Raw genomic sequence first — 19,392 nt, 5'->3', positions numbered from 1 at the left:
GTGGACCAGTCTGGCCTTAATCTCACAGAGATTCACCTGCTTCTGCCTCCTGAGTACTGGGATTAAAGGTGTGCACCAACACACCCAAGCATGTCACAGTCAACTATTCATAATACTAAGGTATTTAGCAGTAGTATGCTTGTGTAAACAGTTACAGTTTCCTGAACTAAAGATTTTAGCAATAAAAACATTTTGAACTACTTATTTAATTTCAGAAGATATCAAATTCAAAGCCCTTAAATACAGACACAAAAACCATCTTTTAAAAATCACTTACCTGAGCCTGGTAATTCCTGGAAAAATCTGAACACTACTACTGGAGAACTGAGCTCATCTTCCACCTGCAAAAAGAGAAGCCTGCTATTACATGTTAAAGCCAATGCTAAACATCAACAACGTGAAACAGTGCCTTTGACAAATAGGCAGAGATACGGTTTGCACACAGACACATTAAAAAGTTCAAGGGCTATAACTGGCCTGAGGTGACCCGTGAAAACAGTCCCCTTCTCTCTTGACCCAGCAAACCCTTTTTTTGTCATGAAAATCAGGAACCTTTTTATATTCATGGAATAAAAAGAGCAAGTACTTTGTCTTTGCCTTATAAACTTTCAGGACAGGACTCACACATGCACGCAGCCTAGACTGTACAAATGTATTGCTTAAATAGATTTAGAGTTAGTACTTATGCAAGACAAGCATCAGACAAGTAACTTCATTAATGGATTTTCTAACGGATGATAAGCCTCACTGCATTACACTGACAAGGACTAACTTTCACACAAATAAAATTAGTAACTTTAAGGGAATTGGGGCTTAACATTTAGGTAGACTGGGATAAACCCAATAAACAAGTAGGAGCAAGAAAGGTGGCAAATAATCTACCTATCCCGCACATTCAATTAAGGTAAGGCAGAATGATTTGAGTCTAAGACCTCTATGCATATTACAATCATCTTTTCCTTCTTCCTTTGAACTTTGGTCTGAAATGTTAGTGTGCATAAGAAATACTGGGCAGGGTTATATACATAAACTTATGGTTCTACCAACATGGTAGACTTAGCTAATATTGAAGTTATCAATTCTGAATTTCTGAAGTGTTAAATAAAACCAAAAAAGTTCAAACCACTGTTGGGCTTGTATCAAAGTGAATTCATAAACAGGAAGCAGCAGCTGTAAACTGAGCTACTTGGACAGGGAACATGAATGCTCTTGGACCTTGGCTTTTATAGTTGAGGCCCTGAATTTTAAATTCCATGTGACACATGGTGGTGAATTTACACAAGGCTTTTACAAAGCTTCTCTAGGAAAAAAATTCACAATGTACATATGATATTTTAGATAAAATAAATTCAGTAAGAGAAATACCTCAGGGAATAAAGTAAGAGATGTGTGTGTGTGTGTGTGTGTTTAGGGTACTTAGGAAAAAATTCTTGAAAGATGTGATATTTGAACTAAGATCTGAAAGCTCACAATTCAGTCATGAGAAGAAATTGTGAGCAATGACTTTCCGGGCAGAGGACACAAAGGAAATGGATGTGAGGATTAAACAAAATGATGCATGAAAGGCAGTGGTTACTATGTGTGGTAACTATTACTAGTAAGCAGTTTACAAGCAATAGTTGTGACACTTGAAGATGACTGACAGGCTACCATACTTTGCTGTGTTTGCTAATCACATATTCTCCAATGAAGAAAGTGGGCATTGGAAGAAGGGATGGAGAAGGGTTTGTGGCTGGGCTCTGGATACCACACAAAGAAGCTCCAAAAGAACTGGTGGCAGGTTACACCATCAGATCCCCTTACTTGGAGGAGTGTGAGGCAAGAGGATAAGGAAGAGCCTGAGTGGGCTCAGCAAGGCAGGGACAGGAGAGCATACTGGCTCAATACTGCCTCAACTCCCGACAGCAAGTCCCTGCATTTGCAAAGAAAGAAGCCCAACTGTATACTTTCATTTGACAGCTGAGCTGTTCTAACAGTAAAGAGAATGACTACATGGTACAGGTCCACCCTGTGGCTCTACTGAGTCTAGATCCTAAATTTCCTGACTTAGATAGAATCATCTCCTTACTCCTCCAATGGCCTACTCTCCTCTTCCAAGGTTCCTCTCAGCTGAATGTGGCCATCTGGCTCCAGAAAGCAATGCAAAGTATCTGGTCCCCCCGTAACAGAAACAGCTCTACTAACCTGCATCCCAAAAACCTCAAAGACCTGTTTTAAATGTAACTCTACTCTGCAGAACTGCCAAAGAAACAGTGAGCCCATTTAAATAAAATATGACCTATACATTTCCTGAAATTCTAAAATACTATGAAGCTGACGTGAAAACATTCCCACCTGGACAGATACTTATTTCTGGTTGTTAGTGATGCTAAGTCCCCATCTCCTTGTCAGTCATTATGCTAAGGGAGCAATGTCTAAGAGATTCATTTTAGAAAGCTACAAGACAAAAGCGGCTATTTGCTTTTGTTTTCCTCATGCCCCTCTGAGCAGGTGGCTTCAGAAAACTAGACCAAAGCATTTTGCTACAGAATGATGAGTCATTTCTGAGGATGGGTGCTCTTAAGCCCTTAGGCAGATGAAGTCAACAGAATTTATGTAAGATTTTTAAAATTTTATTTTATTTTTTGGGGGATTCTTGAGACAGGGTCTCCCTGTAGCCTCAACTGGTCTGGCACTTGCTGTGTAGACCAGGCTGGCCTTGATCTCACAGAGATTTGCCTGCCTCTGCCTCTGAATGCTGGGAATAAAGGTGTGCGCCACCATGCCCAGAATATGTAAGATCTTTGTGCTCTAAATTTAAATAGCACTACAGGAATTTAAACATTGGTATAAACTTAATTTCAGGATGATTATATAATCAAGGTGTAAACATATGCATGGTTCCCTCTCAAAGACTCTTTACTGGCACTGACACAATTTCAGTGAAATGTATTCTATTGCTGAAGCTAAAGAATTTTATTTCAAAAGTACAGGGAATTATATACTATACCAAGATTTTGATGTGGTCCACTTTCTTCAAACTTTCTTGCAACCGCTGACTCTGCAAATGACAAAAAGTGAGCCACCTCACTAAATGGACATATAAGCAGTCTTCTCGAGTCTCTTTGCAATACGCAAATAAGTACCTCAGGCAGACAAAGGCATCAACAACTTGGTGATGACTAAGTTTGACCCCCAATTTTCTAATTCAACATTTGCAAATGTTCTTCAGTCTTTTAGTTAAAAGTTAGATGTAGCGCTGGCAAGATGGCTCAGCAGGTAGTGCTTGGCATGCAAGCCTGACAACCTGAGTTCAATCTCTAGAACCCAAGGTAGAAGGAGAGAACAACTACTGAAATCTGTCTTTTGACCTCATGTGCTGTAGCACTATGTGTGTACATACACATACATGCAATAATAAAAAATATGTATTTAAGTCACATATAGTGATCCAACAAAAGTTTCTAATGACATGGGTATGTCCTATTAGAAACAAACCATTTATGAAAAAAGTACTGAGTTCAAATGTGAGCAAACCACAGTGTGAATACTGGGGGGGCGACCACAGCTAAGTCAGAGTACAGCATGCCTAAGAGCCAACTAGGAGTATGGCTCTGCTGCTTATCAGTTATAGTACCAGGATGAGTTACTTGATCTGCAATCACTAGCCCTGACCTTGGACAAGTTATTTAAACAGTATGCTCCAGTTCTCTCAATTATAAATGGGGATGATAGCATTTACTTTACTGGTTGTTGTGAAGATTAAATGAGTTGATATACATTATGTTCACAGAAATTGTGTCCAGAACACAGTGTATACCATGTAAATGATGTAATTGCATGTAAATGATGTAATTGTAGCCATCACTATATAAAGTCTCAATCCAGTACCCTCATCACTGACATGAGGATAATAATGGTACCTAACTCAGAGTAGAGGAACATGAATTCAACAGACCTTCTTTGAGCATTACTGCAAAGTCCTTTGTGGAACCCAATTTTAATTGTGTTCTTATCAGTGCAACTTACATTTTAGTGGAATTGTGGGCATCATATGAGACAATGTAAAAGCCCTTCACAGTGCTTGGCACTGAGTAGATACTCAGTAACTGCCACACATGGAGGAGAGAAGAAACGGAAGAGACTGCTTCCTTCTAGTATAGACTGTAAGGCATGAACATCCAGACAGACACCTGCTAAAGCCCTACGTAGTTTTAAGATGTGCCCTCACATGGTGAGAGAGCAGTAGTTTGTCATTCAAATCCCCATGAGCACTGGAGATTAGCTACAGGTTTGGCTTGCAGGCAGATACCAGCACTGTGCTAACCTTAGGGACTTGTAGTGTCATCATTATTTTCCTGTACTCAAGTCAAGGGAAACTGAAACTCTCCCTTGAGTGCTCAAACCTTCTTTAAGGTTTGACTAAGTTACTATGGTAATAAAGGCTTCTTTTTCTTTTTCCTAAGAACTAAATCAAGATATGAGCATGATGAAAACACCTAAAAAATATTGTGCTTTTATAAACAGAAACCTTAAAAGTAATTTTAATGTAAAAAGGAACTGAGTGGTTAAGAGCACTGGCTGTTCTTGCAGAGGACCCAGGTTCAGTTCCCAGCCATATGGCGAGTAATAATCGTCCAAAACTCCAGTTCCAGGCAATCTGATGCCCTCTTCTGACCTCCATGGGCACTAATATGGGTGCACTTACACACATGCAAGCAATACTCATACACATAAAAGTAATAAATATTTTTTTTAAAAAGGAACTGATCAGCCAGGCGTGGTGGTGCATGCCTGTAGTCCCAGCACTTGGGAGGCAGAGGCAGGCGGATCTCTGTGACTTCAAGGCCAGCCTGGTCTACATAGTGAGTTCCAGGACAGCTGGGGCTACAGGGAGACCCTGCTTCAAAAAGACAAAAAAAAAAAAAGGAACTGATCTATGAACCAAAGAGCTATGTTAAAAATATGAAAATGGGGCTGGAGAGATGGCTCAGCAGTTAAGAGAGCACTGACTGCTCTTGCAGAGGACCTGGGTTCGATTCCCAGCACCCACATGGTGGCTATGAACCATCCTTAACTCCAGTTCCAGGGGAGTCCAAAGCCCTTTTCTGACCTCCGCAGTACTGCATGACACAGGTGCACTCACATACATGCAGGCAATACACTCATACACATAAAATAAATATTAAAAAAAAGAAAATGCTAATTTTTCTTAAATGTAAAAATGATACTTAAATGCCAATTCAGAGAGAGAGAGAGAGAGAGAGAGAGAGAGAGAGAAAGAAAGAGAAAGAGAGGAGGGAGAGAGAGAGAGAGCCGAGATTGAACCCAGGACCTTGCACCTACTAAGCATGTGCTGTACTACTGACCTATATTGCCAGCCTAAGAATATTTAAAACAAAGATTTAAAACTATAGGCAATAACTTACATGACCAGGCACTATTTAAGAGCTTAACATCATTAACCCAGTGAGTCCTCTAAAAAATCCTTAATAAATTATTACCCTATATCACAGGAGAGAAAATGAAGTTGTCAAGAGGTGATAAACTTCTCAATTTACATATTGGTCAATTCTCACTCTGCATAAATAAGACTTTGTATTTTTATTTTTTGAGATAGCTTCTCATGTAACCCAGGCTGTCCACAAACTCACTATGTAGGGAGGCTGGCAACTTCCTGACCCTCCTGCCTCCATTTCTTGAATGCTAGGATTACAGGTATGTATTATCACACCCAAACCAATTTTTTTTTCTTAAAGGACAGGGTCCTATGTAGTTGAGGCTGGCCTTGAACTCTTGATCTTCCTGCCTCTGTCAGTGCTTCCTATGCACTGAGAATATAGGCATAAACCACCATCACACCTGGCCTTACTTTTTGCTTTTTAAAAGGTCTCCAAAAAAAGGAAAAAAAAAAAAAAAAAAAAAAAACGAGAACACCCCTTTATACATATATACACACATATATATGTACATATATGATCAGTATTTCCCAAAATATGAGGTCCAGTCCCAAAAAAAAAAAAAAAAAAAAAAAAAAAAAGAAACCAGGTACACGCCTTTAATCCAGCGCTTGGGAGGCAGAAGCAGGTGGATCTCTGTGAATTCCAGACCAGCTGGACCTACAGGGAGACCCTGTCCTGAAAAGCCACACACCTCGCAAAAAAGGTAAGGTCTCAGCACTGTGTGGTCCTAGCAGGATCTCTATGAGATCAAGGCCAGCCTGGTCTACACAATGAGACATCGAGTTCCAGGTAAGCTGGGGCTACAGGGAGAACCTGTCTCAAAAAAAATAACAAAAGGGGGGTCGGGGGGGAGCTGGAGCGATGACTCAGTGGTTAAAAGCACTGGCTGCTCTTGCAGAAGACCTTGGTTTGATTCCCAGAACCCACATAGCAGCTACAAACTGTCCTTAACTCCAGTTCCAGGAGAATCTGAAGCCCTCGTCTCACCTCCGAGGCATTGCACGACACGGGTACACTCACTTATATATAGGCAATACACGCGTACACATTAAATAAAATGTTTAAAAATTTTTTTTTTTTTAAAAAAGGTTAAGGTCTCTAGAGAGGGAAAGGCAGGCAGATCACCGTGAGATTGAGGCCAGTCTGGAATGGTCTATAAAGTTAGTTCCAGACCAGAGGGGCTAAATAGTGAGACCCTGTATCTTAAACAAAACAAAACAGAAACAACAACAACAGCAAAAACCAGATAAAGTCTCAAATGTCGAAGCCTAATACCCAATATAATATATTAAAAGGTTCAGTCTTTTGGAGGTGATTAATGGTATGGGGGTGGAGACTTCATAAATGGATTTGGTGAGCATGCTTAAAAAGGGGCTAGAGGGTCTGTTCCCCAAGATACCATCCAGGAGGAAAAGGCCTTCACCAGCCACTGAATCTACTTACATCCTGACCTCGCACTTGAGCATCTACAAATATAAGTAATATATTTTTTGCTATTTACAAAGTACCCAGAGTAAGGCCAAACAGATTAAGACATTAACTGCAATAAAATTTTATGCTTTCCACAATTAGAATGCCCTGAATGCATAAAAAATTGTCCCTAGAACCTTGCCACTAGGAAACCTAAGTCTCTGTATAAAAATGCCCATGCCACTCACACTGAATTTTCGACTTCTGTATTTACTCTCTCAGTCAGTCAAGAGTGTCATTTATGCACCTCTCTCCCTCCCTGGAAGTCATCTTGTGGCTTTTTTTCCCTCATCCCAGGATGACAATGGTATTCCTTTTCCTGTTTCTCCTGGAGATAATGTTGGGTCAGTGCCAACAGTCTCTCCTAGAAAGTCTAAGAAACATATATGCAAGAAGCACTCAGTTTGTTTGCTTATGAGATGTTGTATCAAGGTGACAAGGTACTTGGACAGAGGCTACCACTCCCATTATGTGGTGCTGGGATGGAAACCAGGGCTTCATGCATGCCAGACAAGCGCTCTACCAACTGAGCTACATCCTCCGCAGTTTTCTGAGTTTTTTTTTTTTTTGTTCTGTTTTGTTTTTTGAGATAGGGTCTCACTATGTAGCTCAGACTGGCCCTGAACTTGAGATTCTATTGCCTCAGCCTTCTGAGTGCTCGGATTACAGCACTCAGATTTTTCTGCCTCTGCTTTTGTGAAGGAGTCTTTATGACACTCATTTCATGTCCAGGTTTCTACTTACCAGTTGACAGGCATGCTTTATCCTTTCCACAATCCCATCAAGTCCCAAGTATTGTAGCGATAACCACAGGGGCAGGGCACGGAGTTTGTCTGCAGGCTTATTTGATGTAAGACCAGCAACTAATGTCTAAAAAAGACAATACAGGACATTAATTAAAGTCATAGGAATCTCAGAACTAACCAGTTGTCATTCACTACACACTTAGAATAATTTAATGTTATTTATATAGATCCTTGGCTGGCATTATCCATTTGACCTTCCTACAAGTATTCTACATGAGCGTAGCACAGGTATCTGGTGGTGTTCAAGGATTCACAGGTGAGGAGAGGTAAAGCTACTCCAGGTGAAAAGCCAGATGGGCCACATTCTACAGCCAGAGCTCTTAGCCATTTAGGAGGCAGCCCCTTGTAAGGTTGCTTTGAGAATCCTTAGAATCCTGGCCATTATCAACTGAGCAAGATATCAACTGTTTAAACAGTAATCATTTAACATTTACTTTGCATGCACTTCTTGCTAACACATCTACTATCAAAACAATCACAATTTAGGATTTAAAACAAAATACAACCTATATTGGACAATGTACATCAGGAGTCTTAAACAGTAATTTCACTTTTAAGAACCTGGCCTAAGGAAATAATTTGGAATGTAGAAAGATATTCATCATCCTAGCTCATTAATAAAAAGTTGAAAGCATCCTCAAAGTTCACAAATGACTATGATTAAATAAATGCAATGATTAAGCAACAGATTATCGTTAGAAGACTCTGTGAAAAATCCTATGTAAACATAGGGAAGTATGGGGTGAATAACTAGAAAAACATTAAGTATGAATTTGCACCAGGTGTGGTGTCACACCCTTAATCAGAGGCAGGTTGGTCTATACAGTGAGTTCCAGGGTTGCACAGTGAGACTTTGTCTCAAAAAAAAAAAAAAAGAAAAGTATGGATTCACAGATCAAGAAGACAGTTCCTGTTGCATAAGCCTGACCACCTATGCTGGATAGCGTTAGTGTCAACTTGACACACCTGGGTTGAGGGAGCCTCAGTTGGGGAATTGCCTTCATTGGACTAGCCTGTGGCCATGTCCATGGGGTACCTTCTTGATTGTTGAGTGATGTGGGAGGGCCCAGCCCACTGTGGGTGGTGCCATCCCTGGGCAGATGGGCCTGTGTTGCATAAGAAAGCAGGCTGAGCAGGAGCCAGAGGTGCAAGCCAGTAAGCAGCATCCCTTCATGGCCTGTGTTCCAGCTCCTGCTTCTAGGTTCCTGCCCTGAATTCCTAGCTTGGGCTCCCTGATGAACTGTGACCTGGGAGATGTAAGCTGAATGAACCCTTTCCTCCCCAGGTTGGTATTGGTCAGAGTGTTTTGTCACAGCAATGGAGAGACAAACTAAAACACCACCTAAGTTTGATCACTGGAACCCACATAAATGTGGATGGAGAGTACCAGTTCCACAAAGTTGTCCTCTGATCTCCACACATACATTGTGGTACATGTGCCCACCCACACATACAATAATGGTAAAACCCTAACTTTTTCTGACACAGGGTCTCGTGTATCTCAGGTTGGCACTGAACTTGATATGTAGCCAAGGATAACCTTGATCCTCCTTCTTCCACCTCCCAAAAGCTGAGAAGACAGGTGTGTGTGCTACCATGTCCATTTTATGTGGTGCTGGGATGGAAACCAGGGCTTTACATATGCTAGGCAAGCACTCTCCCAACTGAGCTATATTCTCAGCAGTTTTTTTTTTTTTTTTTTTTTTTTTTTTGAGACAGGGTCTCAGTGTGTAGCTTAGGCTTTCCTAGAACTTACGATTCTACTACTCAGTGCCAGACAGAAGAAACCTTCTTTTGAGTTGTTGGCTAGGGTAATCTAAGAGACTCCCCAAAATTACAGACTATTGCTACAGTCCTTGACTGCCTCCCAGGACTTGATGGTAAAACCCTACTGCTGAAGACGGCATACTTTGGACACAGGATTTGCAGCAACGGAGCTGGAACTGACCTGGAAGCCACCTCCCCTGAAGGCTAGCTCTCATAACTTTGGAAAGCACCATGTAAGCTGCTAAGGGAGAAAATCAATTGATGCTCCAACCCCAGCTTCAAGGCCTAAAAATCACAATGACCAGCACAGCAAAGGTCATTGGTGCAGCAGCGGCACTTTCTTCTTGGGGGTAATCAACAGGTACCTAGTTGGACTTAAAACCCCTCAATGGGAGGAAACTCACGTGTGGTACTGTAAACCTAACCAAATACACACAGCTGGAGATGTCATAGATCTTAGAGAACACTCCAAGGATGCCACATCCCTAGACAAATATAATATGGATCCTTAAATCTATAAACAAGTATCCCAGTCACCCACTACCCATCAAAGATTCTTTCTCAAGAGACAGAGACATTACAGAGTTCCACAACTGGTCACACACAGATTGTCTGTGAATTGCCCAAGCGTAAGTGGCACATCTAGGATGCAACCTCTATACCTAAAGCTCACAGAATATGGAACAAGGGATAAAGAAAACACTAATGCATCTTTCAATTCTCATCAATGAAGCTCCCTCATGCAACAGAAGGACAGGAACACAAAAGGTCACAAATGGCCAAAATGCAGAGAATAAGAGTCTGCAGAATGTGGGTCCACTCGCCCAGGGCTCAGGGATCATTGTGGAAGATGGGGAGGAAAGATTATAAGAGCCAGGGAGGAGGTGCATGACCATATTGAAATAGTCCTACAGGTTCCTAGGACTCTTCTCATACAAACCTACAGTGAAGGTATCAGCATACACAAGACCCATGCAAACTTAAGCAGACAAAAACCCAGCAGGACTGTGGCAATGAACAGCAGGCCCCAATCTTAGTCAGAGAATTATTGGCAGCTGATTACTGCTGGGTGAGAATGAGCTCATCTTCTTAAGGGAGGGACTCTAGTTAGACTGACTAGGATCCCAGTGGATGAACTTGCACTGAGGGACATCTGGGGACACTAGGTTGACATGATAGGCCTTAACATAAATGACAGAAGGTATGAACTCTGGGGGGGGGGGTTCCAAAGGGGATGGGGTATAAAGATTTTCTGTATGAAATATACAAAAATTCAATAAAAAAAATATTCCCACTACTGCCTTAGCCTTCTCAGAGCTGGGGTTACAGTTGTGACACTATGCCTGCTTAAATTTTTTTAATAGTGTGGAAGGGTATAAACAAAGTATAATGATGTGTGTATGAAAATGTCATAAAGAAACCCACTATTTTGTACATTTGACCAAAAAAAAAATTAAAAAGGTAACAAAAGTAGTAAGGACAATTTTACCTTTTCCTTAATTTTTCTGTATTTTATCCCTAAAGCCAATTATGAATACTATTCATTCCCTAGTGATAGCTCACCAAGGCAGGATCATCGTGTTTGTAGAGTGTCACTGCAGGCACGGCTGGCAAACCCAGCCATGGGCCAGGAGTCATTGTCATGCTGTCACATTTGGTTGCAGCCTACCGAAAAGAGCCATTTTTCATTAGGTTATCAGAAGAAACCAAGCACAGTCCCTCCTCTAGTCATGAAAACCCTCAAAAGCCAGCACAAACTGAAAGACTTTAAGCTCCTTCTTAACACAGTATATAGTAAATCAACACATACCAGCACAGATGAGGAGACATAACCTAGAGCCAATGTTGCCAGATTCACACTGGAAGAAAAAACACCAATCTAAGAACTAATTAATGTTACTTATTCCCTAAGGAGACACTTTAAAAAAACAAACAAACAAAAAAACCAGATCTGCTGTTAGTAGGTAACAGGTGAATACCTTCACCTATGTCATTAGCATTTATTAAAGTAAAAGAAGATGTGGGTTACAGAAATTCTAAGAAAATCTTAAAGATGCACTTGAATAAAAATGTGCTTTAGGGAATGTCCCTGTTTTTTAGGACAATGCAATTCTGTATCTTTCACGGCTCCTCTTCTCCAGTCACCATTCTTTGCAGAGGTAAGACAAAAGGACCCTAGCTTGGCTATTGTAGTAACATTGCCATCTGGCTGACCTGCATCTGTTCTTCCTTTCTCTAGAGACACTTCGGGGGCCTTCAGGGAAACCACCCCTACCACCTTTATCAGACTGTGAGCTCAGGGTAGTCACCTACCTGCTCCAGAGGCATGCAAACGACCTCAGCTATCAGAGGATTCCATTTCCATGGTGATTGATTGGTTTAACATGAGATTATTGTTGGGATTTGGGGCTTATGGAACTCATGGAACGTGCAGCTAGAAAAAGGGCTGGGATTGATGCAGCTACTTTTTAAAAAATATTTTTATTTTATGTGTATGAGTGTATTGCCTGCATGTATGTAAGTGCACCTGTGTCGTGCAACGCCTGCGGAGGACAGAAGAGGCTGTCAGATCCTGTAGAACTGGAGTTACGGATAGTTGTTAGCTGCCATGTGGGTGCTGGGATTTGAACCTGGGTCTGCTGCAAGAACAACCAGTGTTCTTAACCGCTAAGCCAAAAATCTTAATAGGTAAAGACTCTCCATTAGAGCCAATACATGGCAAATTAAGACAAATGATTGTGATTAAGGGAGGGAGTGGAGAGGAAGACACTGAGTTCTGGCTGACACTGTGCCCTCGAGCTAGTCCCAACACCGGTTTTTATAGGTGAGTGAACCAACAAAATTTCCTTTTGCTTTAGCCAATTGGGGTTATTTTGTATCTACAATCCAAAGAGGCCTTAGTGATAGATGTCACTGTAGGAGCTGGCCTGTGTGTCCAATCTCCATGAAGACGAATGCAGGACTAACACACAACCAACCAATCTCACTAGCTACCTTACCCCTCCACGTGAAGCCATATGCCATACTGCTCACAGAGTTCTTTCAAACGTCCGATTTTATCTGTGTGTCCAACTGCTGCAGTTCCTACAATAAAACATATAAGCAAAGACATCAAAAAAACAAGTAGTTTCTGAATCTTTACAGCATGAGCTTTCATGCACAGTGATCCCAGGAAGGAAGGATCATCATATCCCTATTTTGAAATTTTCTTTGTGGGTTGACTTAAAATCAACACTTGTAAGCTAATTTGAGTAAGCTGTGAAGAATGTGCACCCCATTACATGTATCTAATTGTGTTACTGAAATCTTCTGTGTACTTAACTTTCTACTCACGATATCTGTTGAGTTATGGGAGTCATCAGATCCTCCACCAAGACTGTGGGCTTGTCAATTTATGCCTGCATTTCCCTTTATACATTTCAAAGTTATTTCCAAAAGTATTTGTAATTGTTAACTCATATTATGTCTTGTCAACATGAAATTATTTTACCACTCATTACAATACTTTTGTTTTTGTCAGCATTTGCTTATGATATCCTTCTCATCCTTTTTGTTGTCACAACCTGCGTTATTTTGATTCAGGTGTCTCTTTTATAAAGAATACATAGATGAATTTGGGTTTCTGCCACACAGGTTCTTTATTAACGTAAAACAGGCATTCTGAAGCCTTTTTAAATATATTGAATTCTTGGAGCCATTCCCATGTCAATTTGACTGCACTACCTTTTCAGACAAAGCTTAAGTAAAACACGGAGTCATGCATTCTCCCAATTGCCCTAAATTTACGTTTAGCAGAGTCCCAACTAAGTAAAAGATTCTATATCCTCACCCTCAGCCTCAACACACTCAATAGCAAACAAACAAAAAACCACAATGGTTATTTAGGCTGGGCATGTAGCTTAGTTGGTAGAGTGCTTGCCTAGCATTCAGAAAGCTCTAGGTTAGGGACCAGCACCATATAAACTATGCATGGTGGTGCATACTTGTAATCTCAACAGTAAGACTAAAAGTTCAAGGTCACCCTCAGCTATGACTTCAAGGCTAGCCTGAGATACACAGGACCTTGTCCCAATAAAAAGTGGAGGTATTAGCAAGATGGCTGTTGATAAAGTGCTTCCTACATAAGCATAAGAACTTGACTTCAGTTCAATCTCCAGAACTCACATAAAGAAGCCACCTAGAGTGGCATATATTTGTAATCCCAGTGGGAGGCAGAGACAGGCAGATCCCTGGACCTTGCTGGCCAGCCAGCCTATTACTACTTGGCAAGCTCCAGGCAGTGAGAGACCCTGTCTAAAACAAAGGTTCTGAGAAATGACCCTGGAGGTTGACTTCACACACACACACACACACACACACACACACACACACACACACAGAGTTCTTCTGCAAGGAAATCTTTTTCCTTCTCATAAATAAGTCTATCTCAAATTTTAAAAAAAAATCTTAAAAAATATTTTGGAGAAGTGAAGAGATGGCTCAGTGGTTAAGAGCACTGGCTACTCTTGTAGAGGACATGGGTTTGAGTCCCAGCATTCACATGGTGGCCAACAACAGTCTGTAACTCCAGTTCCAGGGAATGAGACAACCTCTTCTGGCCTTCACAGGCATTGCATGCACATAGCACACTTATACACATATAATTAAAAAATTTTTTTTTAAGGGGACTGGAGAGATGGCTCAGCAGTCAAGAGCACTAACTGCTCTTACAGAAGACCTGGCTTTGATTTCCAGTGCCCACATGGAAGCTAGCAACTGTCTATAACAACAATTCCAGGGATCCAACGCTCTTTTCTGGACTCCTTGGGCATTGCATGACATGGGTACACTTACAGACATGAAAGCAATACACTCATATACATAAAAATATTTTAAAAAATTAAATATACTTTATTTTTAATTATGTGTATATGTGTATGTCTGAGTGTGGGTTTGTGCCTGAGTGCACTGGCTGCAGAGAACAAAAGAGGGCACTGAATCCCTGGAGCTGGAGTTATAGGCACTTACTTGTGAGCCACTCATGTGGATGTTGGGACCTGGGTCCTCTGTCAGCAGGTGCTCTTCACTGCTGAGCCATCTCTCCAGCTCCCTTTAAATTGATCTTAACTGGAGCTAGTTAAGAGGACTGGCTGCTCTTCCAGAGGATTTGGGTTCAGTTCCCAGCACCCACATGAAGGTTAACAGCTGTCCAGAACTCCAGTTCCAGAGGATATGAGGTCCTCTTCTGGCATCCTTGGGCAGTGCACACATGGGTGCACTTACACACATGTAGGCAAAATATTCATAAACATAAAATAAAAATAAGGGGTTGGTGAGATGGCTCAGTGGTTAAGAGCACAGGCTGCTCTACAGAAGAACCAGTTCAAATCCCAGCACCTACATGGTGGCTAACAACCATCTGTAACTCTAGTTCCAGGGGATTTGATTCCCTCTTCTGGCTTCCATGAGCAAGGCACAATGTGGGTACACTTACATACATACACTCATAGAAATAAAAATACATACAAACATTCATAGAAATAAAAATTAAATTTTTTTGAAGGTTAAAAATAAAAACTAAAAGAAATAAATAATAAAGAAATGTAGTCACAATGGAAGGTCAGTCAGTCACATGCCAAATGTAGTCTCTCCAGTCTATCAAGTGACTGATCAATAGATTTGTGTTTCTCTTTAACGTACAGCAAGGTAAGTCAGGCAGGAAGTGGTGGTTTTCCTGCTGGCAATAAGATGGATATTTAAGTATTTTATTTTTTTTAAAACAAACAGCTTTATATTGAAGTATAATTCATAGGCAATAAACCCACATATATAAGTGTATAGCTCAATTAGTTTTGACAAACAAATACAGGGTGTAACCCACATCAAAAGATATCAATGGTTTCTATCCCCTTAAAAGCGCCCTTATCCTCACTCCAGCCACTCCTCTCCCTAACTCCTAAATTCTCACCAATCCTCATCTGCTTCTGTCACTTAGGCTTGGGTTTTTCTAGGATACAAATCAATGAAGCCACACTTTTATGATAGAACATCTATAACATTTTTCATCCCTACCAGCAATGTATGGGGATTCTAGGTGCTCTGTATCCTTATCAGCATTTGGAACATTGTTTTCCAGAGTGGGACTGGAACCCAGGGTCTTAAACATTCTGGGCAAGCAATCTATCACTGAACTATATCCCCAGCCTTCACGATGGATTTATTATCTATATAACTATACATATACATATATAACTATAAATACATATATGTATTTGGGTAGGAAACTGGGCTACAGGGAGACCCTGTATCAAAAAGGAAAGAAAGCAAGAAATCAAGAAAGCAAGAAAAGAAACCAATGCCTCATTCAAAGCTACAAAGATCTTTCCTACGTATTTTTCTTATATTTTATTATTTTTATTTTATGTGTGTGAGTGTATTGCTTGCATGCGTGTAAGTGCACCTGTGTGTCATGCAGTTCCTGAGGAGGTCAGAAGAGGGCATCGGATCCCCTGGAACTGGAGTTACAGACAGCTGTTAGTCGCTATGTGGGTGCTGGGACTCAAACCCGGGTCCTCTGCAAGAGCAGCCAGGGCTCCTAACCACTGAGCCATTTGTTCAGCCCTCCTGTGTATATTTTTGTAGAGTTTATAATCTTACATCTTATGTTTAAACCTATCAGTCCCATCCCTTTAAAAAAAGATTTATTTATTATGTGTATGCATATTTGCCTGCCTGTATGTATGCTATGAAGGTCAGAAGAAGGCATTGGATTCCCGGGAGCTGAAGTTACAGACAGTTGTACCACCATATGGGTGCTGGAAACTAAACCTCTGCTCCCTGCAAGAGCAGCAAGTGCTCTTAACCACTGAGTCATCTCCCTAGCCCATCTAGCAACTGTTTATAATTGACTTTTATATAGAATAAGGCTAGGGTTAAGGTCATTTTTTTCCATATGGGTACCAACTGTCTTGAGAACACTACTAGAAAAAGACTATTCTCTTCCTTGAACTACCTTAACCTCTTTGTTAAAAAACTAATGACCATTATGTCATATGAGCCATATCATATGTCATATGAGAATATTATATAATCTCAAGAGCTTGATTGTTGGATTTTTTCTTTTTTTAACAATCAAGTTATCAATTTCTATGCAATTGTAGGCTAGGCACGATGGTACATATTTCTAATTCCAGCATTCAGGAGACTGAGGCAGGAGAATCCAGGCCAAAAACAAAAGAAAAAAGAAAACAGAAACTGTAGCCTACTGAGATTATGACAGAGCTTGAGTTTAGAGGGAATTAACAATATAGTTTTCCAAACACACACGTAAATCCTATCAGTCTATTTGGATCTTCTTGAATTTCTTTCAGTATTCTCTGTAGGTTTCAGTATAGAGATATTATACACATTTTTGCTAAGTTTGTTCATTAAGTTTAAATTTAAAAATTTTTTTAATAGTGTATATAATTGTGGGAGATGTGTAAATGGGCATGCATGTGCCATGGTATTCACATGGAGGTCAGAGGATAATTTTGTGGAGTTGGTTCTCTCCTTCCAAGCTTTATGTGGCTTCAGGGGACTGAATAGAGGTTGTCAAGCTTACATCATCAGGCAGCAAGCACCTGTACCTGCTGAGTTATCTTACTGGCTGGTTTCATGATTTTTGATGTTATTATAAATGACACCTTAAATTCTATTTGTTATTATATTTATTTATTTTGTGTGTATGTGTGGGCATACATACCTCAGAGCACACGTGAAGGTCAGAGGACAACTTGTGGGAGTCAGCTCTCTCTTTCTACCATGAAATCAAACGCAGGTCATCCAATTTAGTGGCAAGCACCTTTACCTACTGAGTCATCTTGCTGGCCCTTAATTTCCAGTAGTTCACTGCTAAGTAGAAATCTAGCAACTTTGTTAGGATCACAAATTAGTTCTAGTAGCTTTTCCTTAGTTTCCTTGGAACTGTCACTCTCTGATGGGGCACGGTGTCACAAGCCTCTAATCCCAGGATTTGGGTGGCTGAGGCAGGAGGATTACATATTAGGTTGATGATACCTACCAGCATTTGCAACAAGTAACAAGGGCAGTTTTCCTCGCTCTATATCATCTTTAATCAGTTTCTCAAGAAAGGCAACATCCTAGGACCAAAAAACAAAACAAAACACAAAACCATAAAAACATGAGCCAACTAGTATAAAAGACATGCAATGAGAAATTATACTTCTTTTTGTGTGTATGTTTAAGTGCGTGTATGTATGGGTACAAGTACGTATGTGTGTACTGACAAGGTCAAAGGTCCACCTTGGCTATCATTCCTCAAAAGCTTTTTAAGACAAGGTCTCTCACTGGCCTAGGGATTGCTGATTAAGCTAGCAAGCGTAAGGACCCATCTGTCTCTGCCTCCCCAGCACTGGGATTATAAGCATACACCATCATGCTAGGCTTTTATGTAGGTTCTGTGATTCAAACTCAGGTCCTGATGTTTCCTGGGCAACTGAGCCATCTCTGCAGGCCCCTTGTTTTAGAACAGGGTCTTAAGTAGCCCATGTTGGCCCTGAACTCCTCATCCTCCTCTCTCCATCTCCTGATGGTATACATCATATTTCACTGTATGTGGTGCTGGATATCAAATGCAGAGCTTTGTGCATGCTGGGCCAAGAATTCTACCAACAGAGCTACACGTCCAACCAAATATTAGGGATTCTAAAAGCAGCACAGATGACTCAAAATTAATCACTCAATTTTTTTTAATGTTAGGATAACAATTTATTCTTGAACTTCTGAAGTCATAACATTAAAATCCATTCCATACAAGGAAACTTAAATTCTAAGAAAAACATTTAAAAAGCCACTGTATGCTACCTGGCCAAACGTATATTATAAACACTCAAAAAGCATTAGTTTTCTTGTGATTTGGTGATTTTAGAGTTCTGGATTCCTCATTTTATTTTTTTGAGGCAGGTTATCACTATGCAGCCCTGGCTAGCGTGGAACTCACTATGTAGATCATGCTGGTCTCATGCCCCCTGCCTCTGTCTCCCAAATACTGAGATTAAAGGCATATGCCACCATGCCTGGCACGAATATCTTATTTTTAAAGACCACAGCTATAATACTGGTAAATATTCATTTAAAACACATTTACAGTCTTTCTAAGAAGAGACTTTTATTTTTATCTTGGCATCTTTGATTTACTTTTCTCTTATTATTAATCATTTTTTAAAAAATATTTTTATTTTATGTGTATGCATGCATGTGAGTGCACCCATGTCGTGCAATGACTGCAGAGGTCAGGGAAAGGCATCGGATTCCCCTGGAACTGGAGTTAAGGACAGTTGTTAGCTACCATGTGGGTGCTGGGATTTGAACCTGGGTCCTCTGCAAGAGCAGCCAGTGCTCTTAACTGCTGAGCCATCTCTCCAGCTCCTTATTATTAATCTTATTAAAGATTTTAAAGTAGCCAGGCATGGTGGTTTATGCCTTTAGTCCCAGCACTCGGGAGGCAGAGGCTGGTGGATCTCTGAGAGTTCAAGGCCAGCCTGGTCTACATAGCAAATTCCAGGCCAGCTGGAGCTACAGGAAGACCCTGTCTCAAAAAGACCAAAAAAACCAACCAAACAAAAAAAAAAACCCAAACCCCCAAAGACTTTAAAGTAGTCCTCCTATAGAAACTCCATTGTATTCAAATCAATTCTCATTCTTAACAATTTATTTTTCTTAATCACCGATGTCAAAATCAAATAGCTTTCCTTATAGCCTAATTGGAAAAATTGAGTTTAAAGGTAAAAACTATACATCTATAAGACCAACATTCCTAGTTTTAAACATCTGCATTTAAAGAAAATGTTCTCTCATCCCCCAAAAAATAAACAAGAAAATGTCTATATTAATATTTCTTGATATACCTGAAATTAAAAAAATGAAAG

At 40.4% G+C, this 19,392-nt stretch overlaps 1 protein-coding gene across 3 annotated transcripts in view; it reads right to left on the bottom strand.

Moving 5' to 3' along the window:
• The window catches only part of Pdxdc1 (pyridoxal dependent decarboxylase domain containing 1), a 73,847-nt gene that overhangs the window by 13,564 nt on the left and 40,891 nt on the right, over nt 1–19,392 (bottom strand). For all 3 annotated transcript variants that reach the window (XM_029561990.1, XM_008829887.3, XM_017797347.2), the window contains exons 8-14: nt 17,526–17,604; nt 12,484–12,568; nt 11,295–11,343; nt 11,048–11,149; nt 7,656–7,781; nt 2,990–3,040; nt 278–341 (exon numbers count right to left, since the gene is read on the bottom strand). In XM_029561990.1, coding sequence (XP_029417850.1) covers nt 278–341; nt 2,990–3,040; nt 7,656–7,781; nt 11,048–11,149; nt 11,295–11,343; nt 12,484–12,568; nt 17,526–17,604 — 556 coding nt within the window. The remainder of the gene's footprint in view (nt 1–277; nt 342–2,989; nt 3,041–7,655; nt 7,782–11,047; nt 11,150–11,294; nt 11,344–12,483; nt 12,569–17,525; nt 17,605–19,392) is intronic.

This window comes from Nannospalax galili, unplaced genomic scaffold (genome assembly GCF_000622305.1).
Source record: "Nannospalax galili isolate Female #2095 unplaced genomic scaffold, S.galili_v1.0 scaffold32, whole genome shotgun sequence".
Taxonomy (NCBI): domain Eukaryota; kingdom Metazoa; phylum Chordata; class Mammalia; order Rodentia; family Spalacidae; genus Nannospalax; species Nannospalax galili.
Note: the sequence above shows the minus strand (reverse complement) of the source record. Positions and strands in the feature narration are given on the sequence as shown.